The sequence below is a fragment of the Diadema setosum genome, chromosome 8 (assembly GCF_964275005.1).
Source record: "Diadema setosum chromosome 8, eeDiaSeto1, whole genome shotgun sequence".
Lineage (NCBI taxonomy): Eukaryota > Metazoa > Echinodermata > Echinoidea > Diadematoida > Diadematidae > Diadema > Diadema setosum.
This window is the reverse complement of record NC_092692.1, coordinates 5,673,340-5,694,061: the sequence shown is the minus strand read 5'-3', so window position 1 is coordinate 5,694,061 and position 20,722 is coordinate 5,673,340. Positions and strand designations below refer to the sequence as shown.

At 38.6% G+C, this 20,722-nt stretch overlaps 1 protein-coding gene across 1 annotated transcript; it reads left to right on the top strand.

Moving 5' to 3' along the window:
• Positions 1–913: 913 nt before the first annotated feature.
• On the top strand, positions 914–19,460 carry LOC140231647 (DNA-directed RNA polymerase III subunit RPC5-like). The gene is made up of 18 exons (XM_072311797.1): positions 914–948; positions 2,275–2,325; positions 2,998–3,075; positions 4,681–4,793; positions 5,326–5,408; positions 5,808–5,915; positions 6,349–6,509; positions 7,315–7,397; positions 8,163–8,299; positions 8,818–8,938; positions 9,909–9,990; positions 10,830–10,889; positions 11,320–11,477; positions 13,064–13,128; positions 13,608–14,116; positions 17,280–17,354; positions 18,224–18,352; positions 19,214–19,460. The coding sequence occupies exons 3-18, from the start codon at positions 3,019–3,021 to the stop codon at positions 19,271–19,273; spliced, it is 2,001 nt and encodes a 666-aa protein (XP_072167898.1). The 5' UTR covers positions 914–948; positions 2,275–2,325; positions 2,998–3,018; the 3' UTR covers positions 19,274–19,460.
• Positions 19,461–20,722: the final 1,262 nt, after the last annotated feature.

Here is a 20,722-nt window from a genome sequence, read left to right as displayed (position 1 = left end):
CCCCCCGTTTGACAGCAGCAGCAAAAGAAAAGAAATAAAAAGAAAAAATGAGTCACAGAAACCCCCTCCCTTAGTCAGCAGCAAAGAAAAACTAAAAGAAATAAAAAGAAAAAAATAATTTTTGTGAGGCGGGCGATTGTAAATTGTTGGCACCAGAAAATAGCTCAGAAGCTTTATTTCGTTTTGTAGTTTTGTTTTGTTTTTGCTTGTTAGCCGATAAAACCCGGAAGTGTCATATAAAAAGGACAAAAGACAAAATTACACCGGGTAGCCTCTTTTGTTTGTTTGTTTGTTTATATTTGTCAGCGGATTAAACCCGGAAGTGGTACCAGAAGTATTTTTTTTTTCGCCCCCAATGTGTAGAAAAACGGAACTGAACATAAACTTGAACTAAATAAAGGGTTCACTTTTTCTAATTTACGGGCCTTTTGTCGGCGTAGCAATTAATACTACTAATACTACTACTACTCCTCCTACTACCACGGTACTACTACTACTACTAATAATAATAATGATGATAATAATGATAATAACAATAATAATAATAATGATAATAATAATAATAATAATAATAATAATTAGGCCCTCTGAAAGTTTCTGGGGGAAAAAATGCCTTCAAAATCAGTGATAATAGTCCACGCGTGTACTTGTATTCACAGAGATTAATCATCAGTAAAGTGCCTCGAAAACTTGAGCAAAGGACATTGCATTCCCATTTCATCATTCTCGGAGCAGGCTGGAGGAGAAATCTGTCGGGTTACCGTTTTAAGACGGCTCTGCTGCTGGTGATACGCAGAGCCTTATGCAGAAATACATGTAGATAGAGAAGGCACAGAGTATAGAAGCTCGAAGGCTCTGGTGATCCGGTGGTTTTGGCGCCCTCTTCGATAGATGATACCACAGAACACGATGGCAGGCTCTGCTGAGGCAGACACCGTGGTCGAGGAAGTATGTATTTTCTTCAATTTCAGAGAATATTGGGTGATTGCGGTTGTGGTGTTTAAAATAATTGTTCACTTCGAAGCGTTTTGGGCGTTCAGTGCTTTTTTTTTTTCTAATTTAAAATGAAATATAGCTGTTGGAAGATCTGTTCTGCGTGAAACATGATGTGTTCTATCCAACCACCTTCAATTTGAGTGCGTGGGACTGCATATTGCCACGCGATATGCTACACTAAAAACATACTGTAGCCTACTCTTTTCGCTAACCTGGCGACAGATCACCTCCCACTGAGTTGTCACGTTGCTGTAGCTGTGGCTGTGCACATGGATTATACTTTGTTTCTGAAATGGCAGTTTTGAATTAGACGTGGTTCATGTCATGTAGGATTTACGCAGAAATGTAGATGGGTCACATCACATCACACACAGGATCGATCAGGATGATGAGCATGATGAGTGACCTCATTATAATTTATAATATAACCACTCCGATCCGAATCATGACCTGCTACAACAAAGGGATCGCAAAGTCGAGGGCAGTCAATTTTCTGAAAATGACATGACAATATTCCCGTACTCTTCCGCTTTATTTTCATATATAACATAAAACCATGACCCATGAAAGAACATCTTTGAGGAGATATTGATGATTTTATTTAACGTTAGACCATCAGGACCATGTTGAGTGGTCTAGGAAATCAGGGTTTCGAGAAAACCGCCTTCAAAGTTTTCTGTGCGATGCAATTGTGCTCAAGGGGAGGTTAGACAGTTTTCATCTCTAGACAATAGAAGGTCTGGTCATAGCAACCCCCGCGATGTTCATTCAAGCTTAGCGTCAGCGGTTTTATATGCACGACCAATCAGAAACCAGGATGGCAGACAGTTACCAATAAGATCACTCCCTCGTTGCTAGGGGCGGAGTCTATCTGCGACGCTAAATCCAAATCTTTGGATGTGTTTCTGTTCCGTTGAAAGTCAGAAAATCATGGCCGAGAAGAATGCTAATTTCTTGCCTTTCCTTTGGTCATTAAGCCTCGAAATTTCGGCAGATGATAGACAAAACATTAGACTACAACATAATGCCAAAAACAGAAATTTGATGAGTTAAAGTAATATGAATTACAGATGTACATTGTATATGACTAATACCATCTTTTGAATAGAAGCCGCGCAGCTGGCCTCATATTAATTTTTGATTGAATATTTTAATTGCATATCGTGTATGTAGCTAGAGTGGGAATAAATTTATACAGTGTGGTAATTATCAAACCGTTGAAAGCAGTAAATGTGTTTTGTTTTCTTTGTTCACTTTGTGTGTTTGTTTGTTTTGTAGGTTGATGTTTATCTTTCCAAGGAGTTAGCTGATAATCTGTATGTCTTTCAGGTAAGTTGTGCACCTATACAGTGGATTCCCGTTGTAATGAAGTCCTTGGGAATGGCAGTTTTCTTTCATCATATCACAATTTTGTTATAACCAAAAAAAAAACAAACAAACAAACAATAAAGATACATGGAATAATGTTGTGGTCTGAATTTTTACTTTGTTGTAACAGGAATTTCATCATAACCATGTTCGTTATAATGGGAGAGCACTGTAATATTCTTCTAGGACCACTTGTTCACAGTAAATTAAATTTTCAGTTCTTTGCTGCTCAAATGATGACAAGGCAATGACACATGGAAAGGGGTCTGCTATTAATGTATGTATTGGTATGCAGTTCTATCATTGACCAAGTACAGGAGTGCAGTATAAAGCATCAGAAACATCATTATGCAGAACATAGAAAGAAAACCAGATCTTTTTGTTGTATGTCACAAATCCATTTATTCATCAAATATCAAAACTAGTCTAATCATGTCTATATAGAAGGGGTAAACTGAGTCGATATGTGTGAGATAAAACCTTCAAATGATCAAGAATGAAGACTTTAGGTGTATTTTCAGTTCTGCTGTGTTCATTTAATTAGATAAACCTGCAATAAAACCAATGAATTGCTGAAACCCAGTTATTTATTACTTCATAGTATGTGGTGAATATTTGCTCTTATTTGTGCAGTACCCAGTCCGACCTAGCCATATGCCCTATGATGACTTTGAGTATACATCAGTGCGCATCAAGCCCAAGCAGAAGAAGGTTAGTACATGTGTAAATATGTTTACATGTGTAATTGCTTGACAGCTCTCATTCGCTCTATTTTTACTTTTTTTTTGTTTTTTACTAACTTATTACATTTGTGATATATTTTCTCCTCCATCTTTATCAGTGGCTTAATAATTATTCAATCATGTTATCTTTTGGATATGGAAGAAAAACTCAGTGCCAGGGTACAGCTTTAGAAAGCAGTGTACAAAGTTAAACTCTGTAACATAGATTTTCTGCTTTCGTTAGAGAATCAGTCACTTTCTTACAGCCGATATGACATGAAAAGTTCAGATGATAGTGCTGGCATGCAAGCACAGACATAAACTAATGGGGCTGTTTAAACCATGCCTACAGAGTTTGACATTTACTCTCAATTTAGCAATGTAATTCTTCATTACCCTGAAATTTCAATGTTTATGCCTAAAATACATCAGAGAAAAGAATTGATCATGTTAACATTTCTGATGTGTTGACAACAGTGATTGCACAATTTCCTTGCCACTTGGGTCAGTGAAGGGTACTTGATCATCAAGGATGATGGAATTCCCTTTCCATCCGAACTTGTCTGATTTTCATCCAGTGGACATTGTGACCCTCTCAGTCTTTCTTCATTGATCTTTCCCATGAGCTCGACATCTGCTTGAGATGGAGCAACATCTCACATTCCATGCGGGTTACATTGTAACATTTTCTTGAGGCACTGGTAATGATAGGAATCCATCCATCCGAATGATGAACTTCCATGCCTTGTCACTTTTCATAGGATCTTTGTATGCCCACTTTCTAGGAATTTATGGTCTTCGGTCTTTGACTCTGGAAAGGTTTGGGTTGCATACGACAGTGTGGATGTAATTATGCTGTTACGATTCTGACCACCACAGCAGTCAGACTAAAGAACAACATGACTGACTGGATCCATGAGTGCGAACAATTGCAGAAAGCACAGACCAGTCTCTGATTGACCTCACTTGACGACAGTTTCATTACCCCCTGTTTTGTGGCCTCATTAAAAGCTCTTAGGTTATTAATGCCGAGCTTTCTCTTATGATAAAGTGTACTAACATTTTTGATTGTTACTGTATTAAATTGTCAGAACTTCTTGAAGGTCAAACAAAAATGCGCGACTGGATTTATTATCGATCATTCCTCATCTCATCTCGGCACGTTCCTTCCCATAGTGTGTTGCTCATATTCTTGGTTTTTTTTCTGTCTTCTATTGCATTGGAGGTAAATTTTGAGTTCTTATAGGCTTCACATGTGTGACAGGTATCCTTTTTTTAGGTTTCTCAATCCCAGATTGAATCCATTGTTGAAGATGTGACTGTAGGTCCTTTTGCTGAGAGAATTGGATGCGGATGTGGTGTACTCTGAATAAATCTTTGAGACAGATGGTCCAGCTGGCAAGTACCTTCTTCTTTGTGGAGCTCCTACGGTAGTGAGATCTGACTGTCTTGAATGATCTTATGTGGACCCTTACAAGAGCTAAGAGCTCTTTCTTGTTACACTAATCTGTGGTGTCAGAGCAACCTCTTTCATGGCCTGATATACCAACTGAACTAGCTTTGGCTGTCTCACACTGCACTTTACCATTCACAGGTTGAGGTGGAGTTAGCCGTAGACACCAAATCCACTCACTATGCCAAAGGAAAGGGAGAACAGATCGCCCTGAACGTTGACGGTCACAGCACAGAAAACCGGACATTCATGAGGTGAAGATGCAAATTTGTTGTCCTAAACACAAGGTTCAACTCATAAAAGAAAACAATTTTGTTGCAGCTATATATTGACAATTTGCCCTTTGTCGTCATAAATCACCAAGTACATATGCCCATGATTTTTATCATGGCTAGTACTCTAAAACACTTAACAATTTGTGTCCATCACTTCATCAATCAGTTGCACTAAAACAACTTGATGCAAGAATCATTGATTTGAAAAGTAAACATTTGTTCTTCCTCTGACAGCAGGATATCTAGAGCAGAGTCTTAGAAATAACAACAACAGCAATATGTTTGATAAAGTTCATGATATTTGCAGACATATCTTGTGGGGGGAGAAGTTGAATTTGTGTTTAATCTGTATTCTGAGTTTAACTTTCTATGTTGTGTATGTGACAAATCAACTCAAGAAGTAAGACAGGCAGATGTGATTAATAATGTGATGATGTCTTTGTCAACAACCCTGAAAGAAAATGGTTTGGAATGTGTGATTTTTTTCTTGTCTGGCATTCACACCTTGCAGTGATGTCATGGATCGTCAGATGCTGTCTTCAATGACAACCGTGGAGTCTATGGCTCAGTATGCAGTGGGCATCTTAAAAGGAGGTGAGCTAAAGAGACGGTGGAAGCTTCTGCCTTTTTTCACTCACTTTTAGAATTGTCCTACAATGCTACACACCAATGTCTGCTGGTCACTTCTTGTCTAGATCTTTTCTTTTTCGAATTTTCTGGCATGAGTGGCCATTGCTGGAGCAGTAATCTGTGTTTCTGACATCACAGAATAGCAGCAAACTTCAGTCAAACATTAATTATGCATTCCAAGACCAGGCTTGCCACATATGTACAGACATAGTTTTCACATGAATTTTCACTGGTCAAATGCGTGCAATGATAGATGAAGTCCTGGTCGTTGACACGAACAAAGAATTTCATCTAAGCAGAACTGAACAAGATTGAGAATAGATGTGAATGACCAAGATCCATTTGTTGTGTGTTTTGCTTCAGGAGAACTACACCTCACTCCACTCCACAGTATCATCCAGCTGAGACCAAGTTTTGGTTACCTAGATAAGGCTGACAGTAGAGGAAAGCAAGACAAGATGGAAGTTGATGGTAAGTTTTGCTGTGAGGTTCATAGTTAGTATTATCATGCAGTATTATCATAGTAGTATTATCATGCAGTATCACATGACCACGGTGATAATGATCATTATTGTTATCATCGTCTCAATTAGGTCATTGCTTTTTTATAGTAGTATTATCATGCATCATCACATATGAAATAGAGAAGTTGGTATCCATCGACTTTGCTTTTTCTTTTTAGAATATTTGTAGATCAGTTTTATCCATATTGTATTAAAAATTCCCTGTCATGTCACAGTCTGTGGTTCTTATCAAAGTATGATTACGTTGTGCTGTTTGCCAAATATACCGAGTATGCTTTTACTCCTGTAACATATAATGTCAAGAGTGTGAGATGATGAATCACAAAGAAAAGGTATTTGATTTAAATTCTAGATCAATGTCCCACCTTCTCTCAACCCAGGGACCGACTCCCAAGACGAGGATGATGCCAAGCCGGTCACAGTCAAAATGGTCCGACCCGAGACAGACCAGGCGCGGGCCAGACGCCTGGCGTCATACGAGTACCATGAGCAAAAGATGGCGGAGGAGCAGTGGATTCATGTACACCACAGACCCATTGATGTGAGTTGACTCTTAGGGCTGTTTTAATTGTGGCTTTTTACATGATAAACACTAGTTTTCCATACTCCACTAGAGTCATCCTCTATTGACACACAACATATGCTACAAGTGAAATGTTAAATGAGTTTGTATTCAACCCATATGCACCAGATGCATTGTTGCTTGCATGAATACAGTACTGACCTTCTCCTTGATAAATTATCAAGTCCACTGTGATGATATTACTTTGTACTTATGTGCACATGTGTCCAGTTGATGCTATTAGTCTAAAATGAGTATGAGTGTTCATGGAATCAATCTTGCCTTGATGTATGAAGGGCTACATGTAGTTTGGAAATAATTGAACACTTAAGTCTTGGTTCCAGACCTGGAGCAAATTATATGTTAGAACTCAATCCTCAGAGATTAAGTAGAAGTAGTTCATGGACTAAGGTGTCATGAATATTATCATTGTTTTCCTCTTTCTTCAAACACTGAAAGAAGAAGCATTTAACCTTGGTGTTTCTTTGTTTTTTACTTTCTTAAATATCAAATATTAGAGTGTATCCAGATGGCAAATAACTGAAGTTTGTATGGATTTTTTTTCATGTTTTAATGTCATTAACTCATTTAGTTCCATTGTTATGATGTCATTCATTCATACATTCATTGTATAGGTATGCGTTTTGTTTGTATTTATTTAGTCATCTATGTCTTTGGTTAATATTTTACTTGTTCATTCATCTGCATATCATTGTATTCACCCGTCTTTCTGTCTGCTTATCTATCTATATCCATCTGTCTACACATATTTATATGTTTACAGGATGTTCTCAGTGAAAGAGAGAGAGAGCAACTTTACTGCCAGTCTGTTGATAATGAAATCAACCAACTAGTTCTACCTCCAAAGTGAGTTTAATGTCTCCTTTGTGAGCACTTTTTATTATATAATGCTGTTCTTGCTTAAGAGTGATACTGAAAGACTCTAAGTAAGTCTTCATCATGTTGTATTATGTTATTGATATGTTATTACAGAAACAAGGGTGGATACAAAACTGTGCCGTTGTTTGTGTAAATGTCTTGAAACCAAATACTGTATTCCTAGGGTGTGAATGACAGAGAGAGGGAAGAAAAATACACAAAATGGATGCATTTATCACATTTAATGATAAGACCATTTTTTTTTTCTTTTTTTTGATGGTGGTGGTGGTCAAAGACACAAAGAGAAGGATCTATATTCTACTCTGTATTATGAACTTTGGCAAAGTAGTCTATACAAACCATAAAGAGTAGTGACCTCAACATTATCTTAAAACATTTTGATTTTTTGATTTTCATTGTAAGACTCACTTTTTTTCCAGAACCACAGACTTACTACAGATTTTCATCATTATGCTCCCACTATTGAATAGAGAATACATGTATCTTTGTATCTAAAGAGATATATATATATAAAATAGAATGATTGGATAAGATGTTTTGTAAGGAGTGGATTGACTTGTTGGTCCTTAGTTGCCAATATGATTGTGATACATGTTTTTACCACGTCCCCTCCCAGCCGAGCTATTCAGAAAGTATTGTAGTTGATGTAAGACCAAAAAAAAATGTCAGATATGAATCTCATTGCATAAAGTTGATATTGTTGCTACGTTAACACCCTTTTTTTCTTGCCAGAGAATATCTGTCGTCGCTTATTCCGGAACCAGAAGAGGACAAGCTGGCTAAGCCCAAGATGCCGGTCAACATTCTGTCCATGTCACAACTCAAGACCATGACGCTGCCAGACCAAGTCAGAGCGCTACTCATTAATGGTGAGCCGCCTTCTGCCAACGGCTTTCATCCCTGTCTTCATCTTCTGTATGTGTCATGGCAATCATTCCCATTATCATTTGTTTAATATATGCTTACAACATCATCTTTTTCCTCCTTCTCATCCTCTTCTTTTTCTTCTCTTCACTCCGTTCCCTTCTCCTCCACGTTTCATGTACTATGTATACTCCTTTCTCTCATTTTCTGTCATTCTTTCCTTCTCTCTCTTTTTCACTTTCTCCCCCTCCTCCTCCTCTTCTCCCTTATCTTTTCCTCTTCCTCATCATCTGTTCTCCCTCCCTTCTCCTCTTCTCTCTCTCATTCTTCCCTCCTCCTTTCCTCTCTTGTGACCATTGCTTATCATTATCTCCACTTCATTACAGTACCATCCTCCTCCATTACCTGAGCATCAGTGATCCTATTTAATGTGATCATCAATGTGACAATCAATGTAATTTCTCCCTTTAAATGATTGTCCCTTTAAATAATTGTCCCATGTGTTCATCTTGACCACACACAGCCAAAGTGATCCGTTTCTCCCAGCTGATGGCCATCCTACCAGGGAGCTATGACCAGAGCTCTGTCCTCAAGGCTCTCCAGACCGTAGCCCTCCTGGTACAGGGCACGTGGGTGGTAAAGAGGTGAGGAACTTAAAGGGATGGTATAGTTTTGTTTGAGATGGGGGAATTCAGATTTCAACTTTTGCAAGCTTATTAGAAACTCCTCATGAAGTATTAAAGAGCATATGATTCTATGAGGTATTCAAAGTTTGTTTGAGGAAAAATCGGTCTTGAAATGGCTGAGATATCCAAAAGCGAAGAAAAACTAGCTGGTCCTAACAAAAGGTTGGTCCCAGCATTTATAAGGACCTCTTCGTTTTGGATATCTCAGCCATTTCAAAACCAATTGTCATCAAATTAACTTTGAATTCCTCTTAGAATTGTACGCTTTTTCATATTTCATAAGAGGCATCTCATTCTCTCCCAAATATGGTTGGAAAGTGAAGTCTCATCTCAATCAAATCTCTACCATTTCTTTGATCCCAGGGATGTGAGAGTTCAGAGTTTGAAGGACAAGTTCACCTTCATTTACATGTGGATTGAGAGAATGCAGCAATGTCACTAAAAATGTATCAGTATCAATAAAGTGAATCAGTGAAAGTTTGAGGAAAATTGGACAATCCATTCAAAAGTTATGAATTTATATCCCTTTGAGGACGGTTTGATTTTGCTATGACACACATTTCCCATAGACGCTTGCCCGAGTATACTCAAAGACTCATCCTCAACGGGTTAAAATCTCTGTGCAGTCACTGCTGGATGAGAAGACTACTGCAGTGTATAATGTCACAAGCATAGATCAATATGAGGAAAATATAAAGAGAATACCACAGAATTTCATTTTTTGAAAAAAAGTATGCATTCCCTCAACTCGTTACATATGTTAAGAGTAATATTATTTCCCCTGTCTTCTGAAAGAGGCAAGTCAAGTACTATTTTGATAGTTTTCATGTGCTCTCTGATAATAATGAAGAAAAATTGACCAAGGCCTCATGTCACTCACACTGGTGGCAATATTAACACTGCAAAATGTGTTCCTTATTTGCTACAGTGAAGTGCTGTATCCTAAGGATACCTCCAGCCCCATCAGTGGAGTGTCTTCAGAAATTCTCTGCCGTGGACGGGACTATGTCGTAAGTCCCCTGTTCTTTTTCATCACATGGAGCTCTAAATGTAGTTTACAGAAAGAGGAAAATTGCATGTGAATGCAGCTGTACAGTACTTGAGCAACAATGATTTGAGAAGTTAAGTATTGCTCATTTATTTGACATCCATAATGATATAGTAGAACAAATAGGTCTTGTTTTTAACAAATCACAATTACAGAATATGTTGTATGTTTTCCAGTGTCTTCATTTTTGGAAATTTCTTATGTTAGCTGATAATTGCAAAATGACAACTCTCAAGAATGATGCCACTCACAACACATATGTATTGTCTCCCAAGGTGGTAAGTCACTAAATTGTCCTTTTTTGTGAATAGATGTGTTATGCATCTCATTCATCACTTTTTTTTTTGGGGGGGGGGGGTGGGGTGAGGAAGGGAGAGGATGGGAATTATCTGTCAAAGATATGAAACACAGAACAGAGAATACAGAATTGACACTAATTACAGAATGGCATGAGAAAGTTGTTGGGTTTTTTAAGAAGACTTTAGAGCACTGCACATAAAAGGGGAGTATTGGAAAATAGATCATAGAATTTGATCACAACAAAACAGAAAACATTGAACTCATTGTGTCAGAAGATGTTTTCCAATATGTATTGTTTTGTTTTGTTTTGGTGTTTTTTTAGTCCCCTGTGGAGGTTTATTTGCCAGTGCATTTGTTTACACCCAAAGATATACAATATGTAGGCTGTGCTAGCTTTTTGTAAATTTTCCCACATTATAAATCAAAAAGCATTTAATTTAGCTGATTGTGTGTGAAAGAAGCTCATACTTGAATAAAGCTGACATTGTTTGTCCCTTTCAGATGTGGAGGTTCACTCAAAGTCGGTGTGTAGTGAGAAAAGAAGTCGCCTCTGTCACAAAGGTAAGGGAATGATGTGTGGAAGATTGCTTAATGATTTGTTTACCATAAGTGTGTTAGGTGTCATTAGCCACGTACAGAGAATTATATTATGTGTATTACTTGTGTGGTGAAGTGAAGCTCATTCCATATAAGGTGATCAGTGGAGACATTTGTAAACCTGTGATGTATCAAAGAGTTTTATAGCATGCCTTGTGTCAGTGTGGCACATTCACTACCACAAAGTGTTTCTATTCAAAGTTTCCATCACATGTGTCCTAAATTTTTCTCAACCGCTGATCTCTCAAACACTCTGACTTCAATGCATACACATGTATGTGTGACAAGTGATGTTTGCATGCAATAAATAAGACAATTCTAATGTCTGCAATTTCACATAACCCTTTGCTATTCCAATGAAATGATATTTGTGAGGAATTTATGATACTCACAGCTGCAAGCGGAGGACACCAAAGAGATTCTTGAGCAAATGGCAAGGCCAAAGGTCAACCAGGGGTGGGAGTTCCTCCTCGAGCCCGACAAGGACTTCGTTGACCGCCACACAGATGTTGCCCAGAGGCAGCACATGATCTGGCAAGCCAAGCTACAGCAGTGAGTCCAAACAGTGATTCACTTTGATATTTTCATCAGTCAAACCTGTCTTAGTGGCCACCTGTCTTTAGCAGCCAACTGCCATATACAGCCACTATGTAATATAAAAGTAAAGTTCCCCAGAGGGAAAAGCCATACAATGAATGTCCGCAGCAGCCACCTGTCTATAACAGCCACATTTTTGTCTCCCGTGGGTGGCCACTGCAGACAGGTTTGACTTTATGCTGTGTCAGTTTACTATCATTCATATCGTTTTTGCTGCGTCTATTCTTTCTCCTTCTGCTTAGATAAATCTGTCTTGGGTGTCAGTGTCTGCTTAAGAACACTGTTTTTGAATCTCTGGCCTTTATAAAGCCAGACTCTTAATCAAGTTTCAAGTTTCAAGTTTATTTTTCCACATCTCATAAAAAAGAAAGAAAATGAAATCAATGTGATTTCATACAGCATAACAACATATATACATACAGAAAAAAACAATCATTAGGAAAATAATGCAACACAAAAATCAAAATTTGTGACTCGGGTTAAGTTACGAGTGTGGAGGGGAACAGCAATAGGCCATTGACCTTTCGAGGCTGAACCCCAAAGGCAAGATGAAAACAATGAGTCATTTAAAATATCATAATTACCAGTTATCAATCAAAGGCGTTACAGACTAGTTAACAACGAGCACATAAGTTATTATTGTCCCCGCCGAACGAGTTCGAGCAGGGGACTATGAAACGGGCTCCGTACGTGTGTGTGTCCGTGTGTCCGTCCGTCCGTCTGTCCGTCCGTGTGTCCGTCCGTGTGTGCGTCCGTGTGTGATCAAAATCTTCAATTTGCTACTTCTCTGTCATTTATGAGCCAATTTTGATTCTGTTTGCTTTATATGATAGCACTACATGGGAGCTTTGAAACTTCTACACAGAATTTCAGTCGTGACCTTTGACCTTGACCTTTGACCTATATTGTACATTTTGCTACAAAATGCTACTCCCTCGCCATTTCTAACCCGATTTCGATTCCGTTTGCTTTAAGTGATGGCACTAGGTGAGGGCTTCAAAACTTTTACACAGAATTTTGACCTTTGACTTCTTTGACCTTTGACCTTGATTTTTGACCTGTTTTGTACATTTTGCTACAAAATGCTACTCCTTCGCCATTTCTTACCCGATTTCGATTCTGTTTGCTTTATGTGATGGCACTAGGTGAGGGCTTCAAAACTTCTACACAGAATTTTGACCTTTGACTTCTCTGACCTTTGACCTTAATTTTTGACCTACATTTTGTGTACATTTTGCTACAAAGTGCTACTCCTTCGCCATTTCTTACCCGATTTTGATTCCGTTTGCTTTATGTGATGGCACTAGGTGAGCGCTTCAAAACTTCTACACAGAATTTTGACCTTTGACTTCTTTGACCTTTGACCTTGATTTTTTACCTATATTGTACATTTTGCTACAAAATGCTACTTCCGGCGGGGACATATATTACGCACCGCGTAATTTCTACTTTTCCTTGTTTGATCTGTGTTACAAAGATGATATTATGAGGATGATTTGGTCTAAGTAAAAACAGAGTGTGTGTTATGTTCTGTTCCCCAGATTCTCCAAGGTCCTGAAGATCCCCAAACATGAGACGGAAAAGAAGGGCAAAGGAAAAGATCCAGGTAAATATGACATGTTTTATATATTACCTATCACATGAAATAGGGTATCATTAACACTATTTTGTATCTTTTCAAATCAAAAGGTGTTCCTCTTGTTACAGTCTGCCTTGTCATGATTAGAAAACTCAAATAGAATATATAAGCTGGAGAAAGAGAAAAAAAAGACTAGAAAGAGATATAGATAGCAGGGTAGAGAGATAGACTGATAGGCAGTGGTTGTAGATAAAGAGAAAACCGGCAAACGCATAAAAAAGCAAGAGCAAATAAAATTTGTCGAGTCTCCTTTAATAGGAAAAGGTGGCATTGTATGAATTAACCGATACTAGTAATCTCCAAATGTGGAGACATATTTAGTAGCATATATAACTTGATATCTGCATAGCCAGAATAACATGCTCTGTATGCCTTGCTCAAATTACGGCATAAGAAGTATTGAATATTTAGAAGTACAATGACCTTGCATGCATCTTATCATGCAGTTGAAATGAGCACTGGAGCCGAGCGAGTCAAGGGATCAAGAAGTCGAACGAGAAGCAAGTCCTCCTCATTGTCCGACTCGAGTCCCACGAAGGCACCATCGATTTCAAATACTGACCACTCCAATCATGTCATCGATGTCGACAACTTCCGGCCATCGGAGCCCTCGCGCATCCCGACTATGTCTTCCCTGGATGCGGGGAACCACGCACTTACAAACTCTGTGGGCGAGGCGGGGCATGCGACTGGTAGACACCGATCCAGCTCTGCCAGTTATCCCAAGCTGGGCAGCCCCGCCCCTCAGGGCCAGGGCGACCTCAAGACCGAACTCATGTCATTCCTCAATGAGATCTTCAAGGAGCACGCCATCTTGAGCATCTCACAGATGAGGAAGCTCCTGATGGGGCGGCTGACGGAGAGTCCTCCGGGCCATGTGCTGGGGTCAGGGGTCACAGACAAACTGCTGGAAGAGAGTGCTGTGGATATAGGAGGCACGCTTCTCCAAGTACCGGTGAGCCATCAGTGTAGAGTTGTCCACTCATTGTGCTTTTATTCACCTATTGGCTCGTGTTCTGTAGTGCTCTCTTTTCCACAATGGGCATAGATGATTTGAAATCCATTGTCAATGAGTACAGATCACCTAATCCCCTTATCTATATACCTGGTAGTGTGACTGAAGCCTGCCGCACACTATACGACTTTCGGTCACACGACTAAGCGACTTTGGATCTGATATAAACAAGCATGTTTATTCTGAGGCTATTGTGATATATTTCAGATCCACAGTCTGTCAGTCGTGCAACCGAAAGTCGTATAGTGTGCTGCGGGCGTAAAAGAAAACTGTACTGACATTTTCTAATTGTCTGATAATTCTAATCTACATTTTTTGATGCCTGCTACTGGAAAGAGAGGATTGTAAAACCCAGGATAAGCCTGTAATGATTTTTTGAAAAAATTGAAAACGAGCAAGCCATGGAACGATCCACGCAATTTGTCCTACGTCACAGGTGCTCTTTGTGCACAACTCCGACATTAGCAAGACGAACTACATAATGCCAATTTACTGATGAAATCTCACACGAAGCACTCCAAAAGCTGTTATTTAGTATAATTGCAATATGGAGCTATGATGAATATGTTAAACAATATCTATTAATCTTTAAAAGCAAGCTCTTCAACAGCTTTTTATTTGGATAAAACTTGTGGGGAAATTCCAGATATGCAAAATGAAATTGGCATCGTTATCCGAACGTGCTGCCCATAGAAGACCGTGTGTAAGTAACGTTACGCATTGATGATCATGATCGAGCGATTGTTCGCCAGTTCAAACTATCTAACGTAGATGAGGGCTGAGTGAATCTCGAAAATCCAAATGTTGATAGACTCTCTTCAACGGCACGCACGATTTACGCTTAGTGAGATGAAAACGGTACCCAGTACACATAGACTCTGAAATACTAGAACTAGGACTAGGACTACTGAGCAGGCAAGGAGTAGGTTCTACGTGGCAGTCCAAGTTTTGATGAGTAGGCCCTACACTCACTCACCGTCGACATTGCAGCTGTAGTATATGTGCACAGCGCTAAGGCACAGCGTAACGTTACATACCCTGCTGCCAGAACTTGAAGAAAGTCCAGACGAAAGTCCAGACCCCAGATCTAGATCTGGACCCTTGTCCTGCAGGCACTGTTGTTCCTGTGCTGAATTTTTCAGGTAAGGTATCTGCTTTATGGATTTCCGATGTTTTGTAGTCGAGTAAATCTCATAGTGATGTTCTTTACACCAAGGACTAATGTTAGATCTAACAGTTTGTTTCAGTAGGCCTACTCTAGGACCCCTCGGAAGAGTGGCCTGACCACGTAGATTCTAACACAGTGTCGCCGCTTCGCGATCCCAGCGCTGGTGTAGGTATAGTGCTAGCGTACTTCCGTATCCATGTAGATATCTCAAAATTCCCCTTGCTAAATGGCACCAAACTCACAGGAAGTACTTTATGATTCATATCCAACAGCTCACATTAATTGGAAACAAATCACATGTCGGGAAGCGTAAGTGTAGATGTCGACTTTCCTGTCGGCGTCGCTAAAAATAATCTGCTCTACGACTAACATGAGTGATTGCGGCCAGGCCCTACCTAGTCGTGTCTATCTGCTGCGCACGCACAGACTGAAGTTAGCCATTTAATATCACGAGACAAATCTTTCAAGTAATCGGAGGCAATAAATAAATTTACAAATTATTTGTCGCAAGTTGAATGAAAAATGTAGTTCCTATATCACACAAGTCGCAAAAATCATTACACTTTTGAGTTTAGTTCTCGCGTAAATTCCCCGTTCACACAGTACTAGTCGGCTAACTTCAGTTCTAGATTGTGCATCTTGCGTTCGCCAAGATCTCTCGCGAAGAGTGATTTTTTTTTGAGTGATGACCTGAAAGTCGGCGTCAATATTGATACTTCTCGATTACTGATTTCGTTCAAATATAAGAGAATACTTTGAAATATGCTATGAAGTATATCCTGTAATTTTGGTGCGATTTGGTTATAGTGAAATTTGAGATATCTACATGGATAGAACAGTACACAAGCGCCGCCTGCTAGCTAAATTAGGCCTAAGCGTCGTCTGCTACTCGATACGAATTAACGCACGCGTATGCAAGCACTTGTAATCAGTAATAGTGAGAGCACCTGTGACATCATAACATCCGGGCTCGTCAGCTCATTAGCATAATACTCACCTAAAAAGTTCCATTTTTAACATTAAATTACGGACTTAATCGTTATGAAATTTTGATTCTGTTTGCACTGCTGGGTCTTTTAGAATTAAAAGAACAACATATAAAAAAAATAAGAAACCGGTAAAATGCCCTTTTAAGGCATCCTTTGACTATTAAAGCATCATGCCATAGAAATTGTCCAACAAAGATAATATCCAGCAATATGAACGGTGGAGCTTCAGTATAAAATCTATCCCAGACACCCAATGAGCTACGTATACACTCTTTGGCACAGATCTAAAATCACATGCATCAAGTCAAGAAGACCAGAGAAAGGAGACTGTACTGCATTCTCAATGCTTAATCCCGCATACAAATTCTTCATTCCTATGTGAACAGTTTATGATTGGGGAATTCTTCTAGTGTTGTCTAGGATACTTGCTATGTATACAATAACAAAATTGATTTCCTGTGCTGTACACTTTTAATCAGAAATTAAATACTTTAAAATCTTGATTTTTCCTTTCCGGGTAGAGTCACATTTTTGGGCTCATGTAGTTTTGCGTCTTCCTATTCTGTCTCTTTTTAGACATGTATGCTTTGTACTTCAAATAATTGTACAAAATTTTACATTTTTTTCAGTGGTTTGGCTTGGGCTAGAGCATATAGGTAAGATTCAGAATCAATAGTATCCTGATCATCATAATATTCTGAGCTTTACTGTCTGTATGGTACGTGTATGTATGTTTGTGCATGCATACACATTAATGCATGTAAACCTGTGTATCATGACAAAGGTCTCTATTCTTTTTTTTTCTTTGATGATGAAGACCTTTGGTGGCTTGATGCTACAGTTGTATTTTGTTTGGTTCAAATGATCAGGGATAATTGTTCAAACAAGTAAACTGTCCAGTGTATAATAACTCTTGTCACCCATCCTCTTCTATTCCATGCATTAGTGGCCAGCCCAGTATAAAGACGTGGCAGACAAGAGACTATTCTGCCGAACAGCCTTGGGTGACGCCCACGACAAAGTAAGTGGATACAGGGACGTCTGGGTGGGCACACATTGTACTGTTATGCATTTTGTTTTTTTAAATCATGATGAGATGTAATGAATCAAAATGGTTTCCAGAATGTGAGACGTACTTGTATTTCTGAGCTGTGATCTTTTTGAACCTAGTGCAGCTGTTCCATATACAGTCAACCTTGCTTAAGTTGAATCTGCTTGGACTGAAGAAATACCTTTTATTCAACTTACAGAAAATTCGACCTATAAGGGATTTAGATTAATAGAATATAAAAAGAAGAGGACATAAAAAGACCCTTGACTTAGGCGATTATTTGACTTATGCGAGGTCGACTAAAGCAAGGTTGACTGTATATTGAACTGAATAACTGAATAGAATTTAATGATTGAATAGTATGTTAAAAACTGTGATATATGAAGGCAAGATACTGCAAGTACAATTTTGGTTTCTATTAAATCCTGCTTTAGGGATGGTTTACTTTTCCAAGAGAATCCTTTGAGTAGGAATGAAATACCATGGGATGTGAAGATAAGCAAGACATTAACATTGCACAAGCAAATTGGAAGAGTCATCCACTAAATTTCTGAATATCTCAGGTTTCATTACTTTCAGTGAATCTTAATTTGTCGTCCGGTATATGTGTGCGCGTGTGGTTGTGCATTGTGATTGTCAATATGCTCTCTGTGGGCCAGTGTCTGTATGGCACATGTGGCCTCCCATACACTCAAAGGCACTTCTCAAACATGTGTCGCTGCACTACTTGAATGCTCTGTGCACAATGAATGTGTGCTCTGTTTGTGCATTTATCATCTTCTTCTTGTGATTAGATATTGTGGTTTCAAATGCTTCCTCTGTTGCCTTCCCTCCTGTAGTTCCGGGGAGTCATACTTGATCTGTTCAGGGAGAACTTCAAGTTGAAGAAGACCCTCATTTTAGAACAATGCAAAGAACTTCTAGGAGTGGACCTATCCAGCAAGGCGGAGTTTGATAGGATACTCAAGGTAAGAGGAAAATAGGCATATTATTAAATAAAGCAAAAATGACTATTATATAATGCAAAATATAAAATGTTGCACAGTATGGACACTTCTGTGAATTTTGCTTTGTGTTTAATCTGCACAAAAATCTGAACTTTGAAATACATTCCAGTGATAATGAAATGTGTGAAAAAAAAAAAAAATGTTTCATGAATGAAATTATAAGTGATTTTTTTTTTTGGAAGTGCCCAAACATGAAATATTAGTAACTCAAGAGTTTTTACTTTCTGACAGTATAACAGATGTTCATGTATTCTTCTATGTCATGGCTTGTATTGCATATTTTCTTCTGTTGGCAAAGAAACGAAGACAGCAAAAGTGACATTTGAAGTCTCAATGGATTGATTATGGGGCTGGTTAAAAGAATACAGAAAGTCAAGGATAATCAGCGATTTGGTATTGTACAATAAATAGATGTGGGTATCATACAAATTGTCATTAAAATATGAATTATGCTGTAATACCATTACTGACTGACCCAGTTGGAATGCATGAACAGCAGCAATGTATGTCCAAATTATTTTTTAGATGTATGATCAAGTTGTTTCTCAAAATTATGAAGTTTGTTCCACATTTTATGTTTTCTCAAAAAAAGAAGAAGAAGAAGAAGACATAGACTGTATGTCCATATGCCCCTCAACCAAATACACTGTCTTACTATCCAGTATTGGTCCGTTAGTGACATAAATATTTCATAAATATGTGTAATTTAATACACATTTCTAATACACATAATTTTTTAGACCATACTCAAGAATAGGAGAAAGTGAAACATATTATGTAACACTTTCTTTTTTGTTCTGCTGTTTTCTCACTCTCCAACAGAGTGTGTGTGTCTTCAAGTCGCCATACTGGTATCTAAAAGGGACCATCCCTACAACGTGACCCAGGCCACCTTCTAGGAGCTCCTGATTTTATTGCAATCTACCAAGAAAATTTTAGTCCTTATTCTCTTTTTGCTGGTATGTTTTGTACTGCAGCTTTTCAGTTCCATGTTCCTGATTCTCAGAAGTCATTCTGTGCTGTGGACCATCAGTAATTCTGTCTGAAATTTCATATTGGGAAATCAATGTGGCATTATGTTTTTATTTTGATTTTTGTCTACAAGATGAATCTTTGTAGTTCTGTGGGTTTATGATTGCCATCGTCAGCCTCATGGTCACTTTCATGACATTCTTGTACCAAGGAATTTGATAACAAGCCTGCATTTCTGCATGTGAATGTGATTTCATTTAAATCATACAAAGATTGCCCTGCAGGAAAACTGATAGGATGATCAGTCAAGTGCTTGGCATGATGATAAAAAGTAAGTACAGATACTCTGCTGTCATTCTTGCATGCAGTTTTTATGGCTGGATAATGCTGCAGATTTCCAATGCACATATAATACAGTTCAAAGAAGATGTTAGCCTTGTCCAAACAACTGTGCTTGTTGCCAGTGTAAGACCTTGTCCAGAAATCCTATACCAGAATGATTGAATAAGATTAAAACATTCTTTAAATGTATCACACTCTAGGTCATGAGTGAAATTCCAAATTGCTTGTCTTCAATACAGGTTATTTTGAGAGAGCTTCCACCCAGACGCAAAGAACTGGTGTCGCATTTAATAGTGAGATGATAGCAGGGCTGTAGGAAACAGATGTTTTGAAACATTGCATGGGAGCAGGGAGTAGGTTTATATTGCATGAATCATAGATGAATGCGACATATTTTATCGCCGCTGGGGTGACAAGACCTTGTATCTCAAATTTTGGTGAAAATGACTTTTAGATTAATAGCTACATGTAGATAAATCAGTTTAGTGATGTCCTGTCCAAATCCTAGCCATCTTACCCCAAAAATGAAGCCACCATGGCATGTCAAAGGAAAGATTATCCCATTTGATGTAGTGCTTTGGCCGCCATGTTTTTTTGCTGTCCTGAATATTTGACTTTTTGTAGATACACATGTACGAGGTCTTGTCGCCCCAGCAACGTTATGTTCTCAGGGAGGGCACTCCCAGAAAACACAAATGCTAGTGAGTATCATGATTGTTACTCACATTGTACTGAGCTGCGAAAGATAAGGAGAGGGCAATATTTATTAAAGTAATATTGTGGCCCCAGTTGGATGGACATTACAGCAGAATGACAGAGGCGAGTAATGAATTGAATTTGATGTATTCATCACCATCATTCCTGCCTACTACTGGTAATTTGTTATGAGAACTGCTCATGCCAAGTTGAGCCTGCAGTCTTAGCTGAGCAGAGTTAGTTGTACATCCAGTGTTGCTCATTGATACAAGTACATGTACTTTAATACCTGTATGCAGTTAGACTATAATACACCTGAAA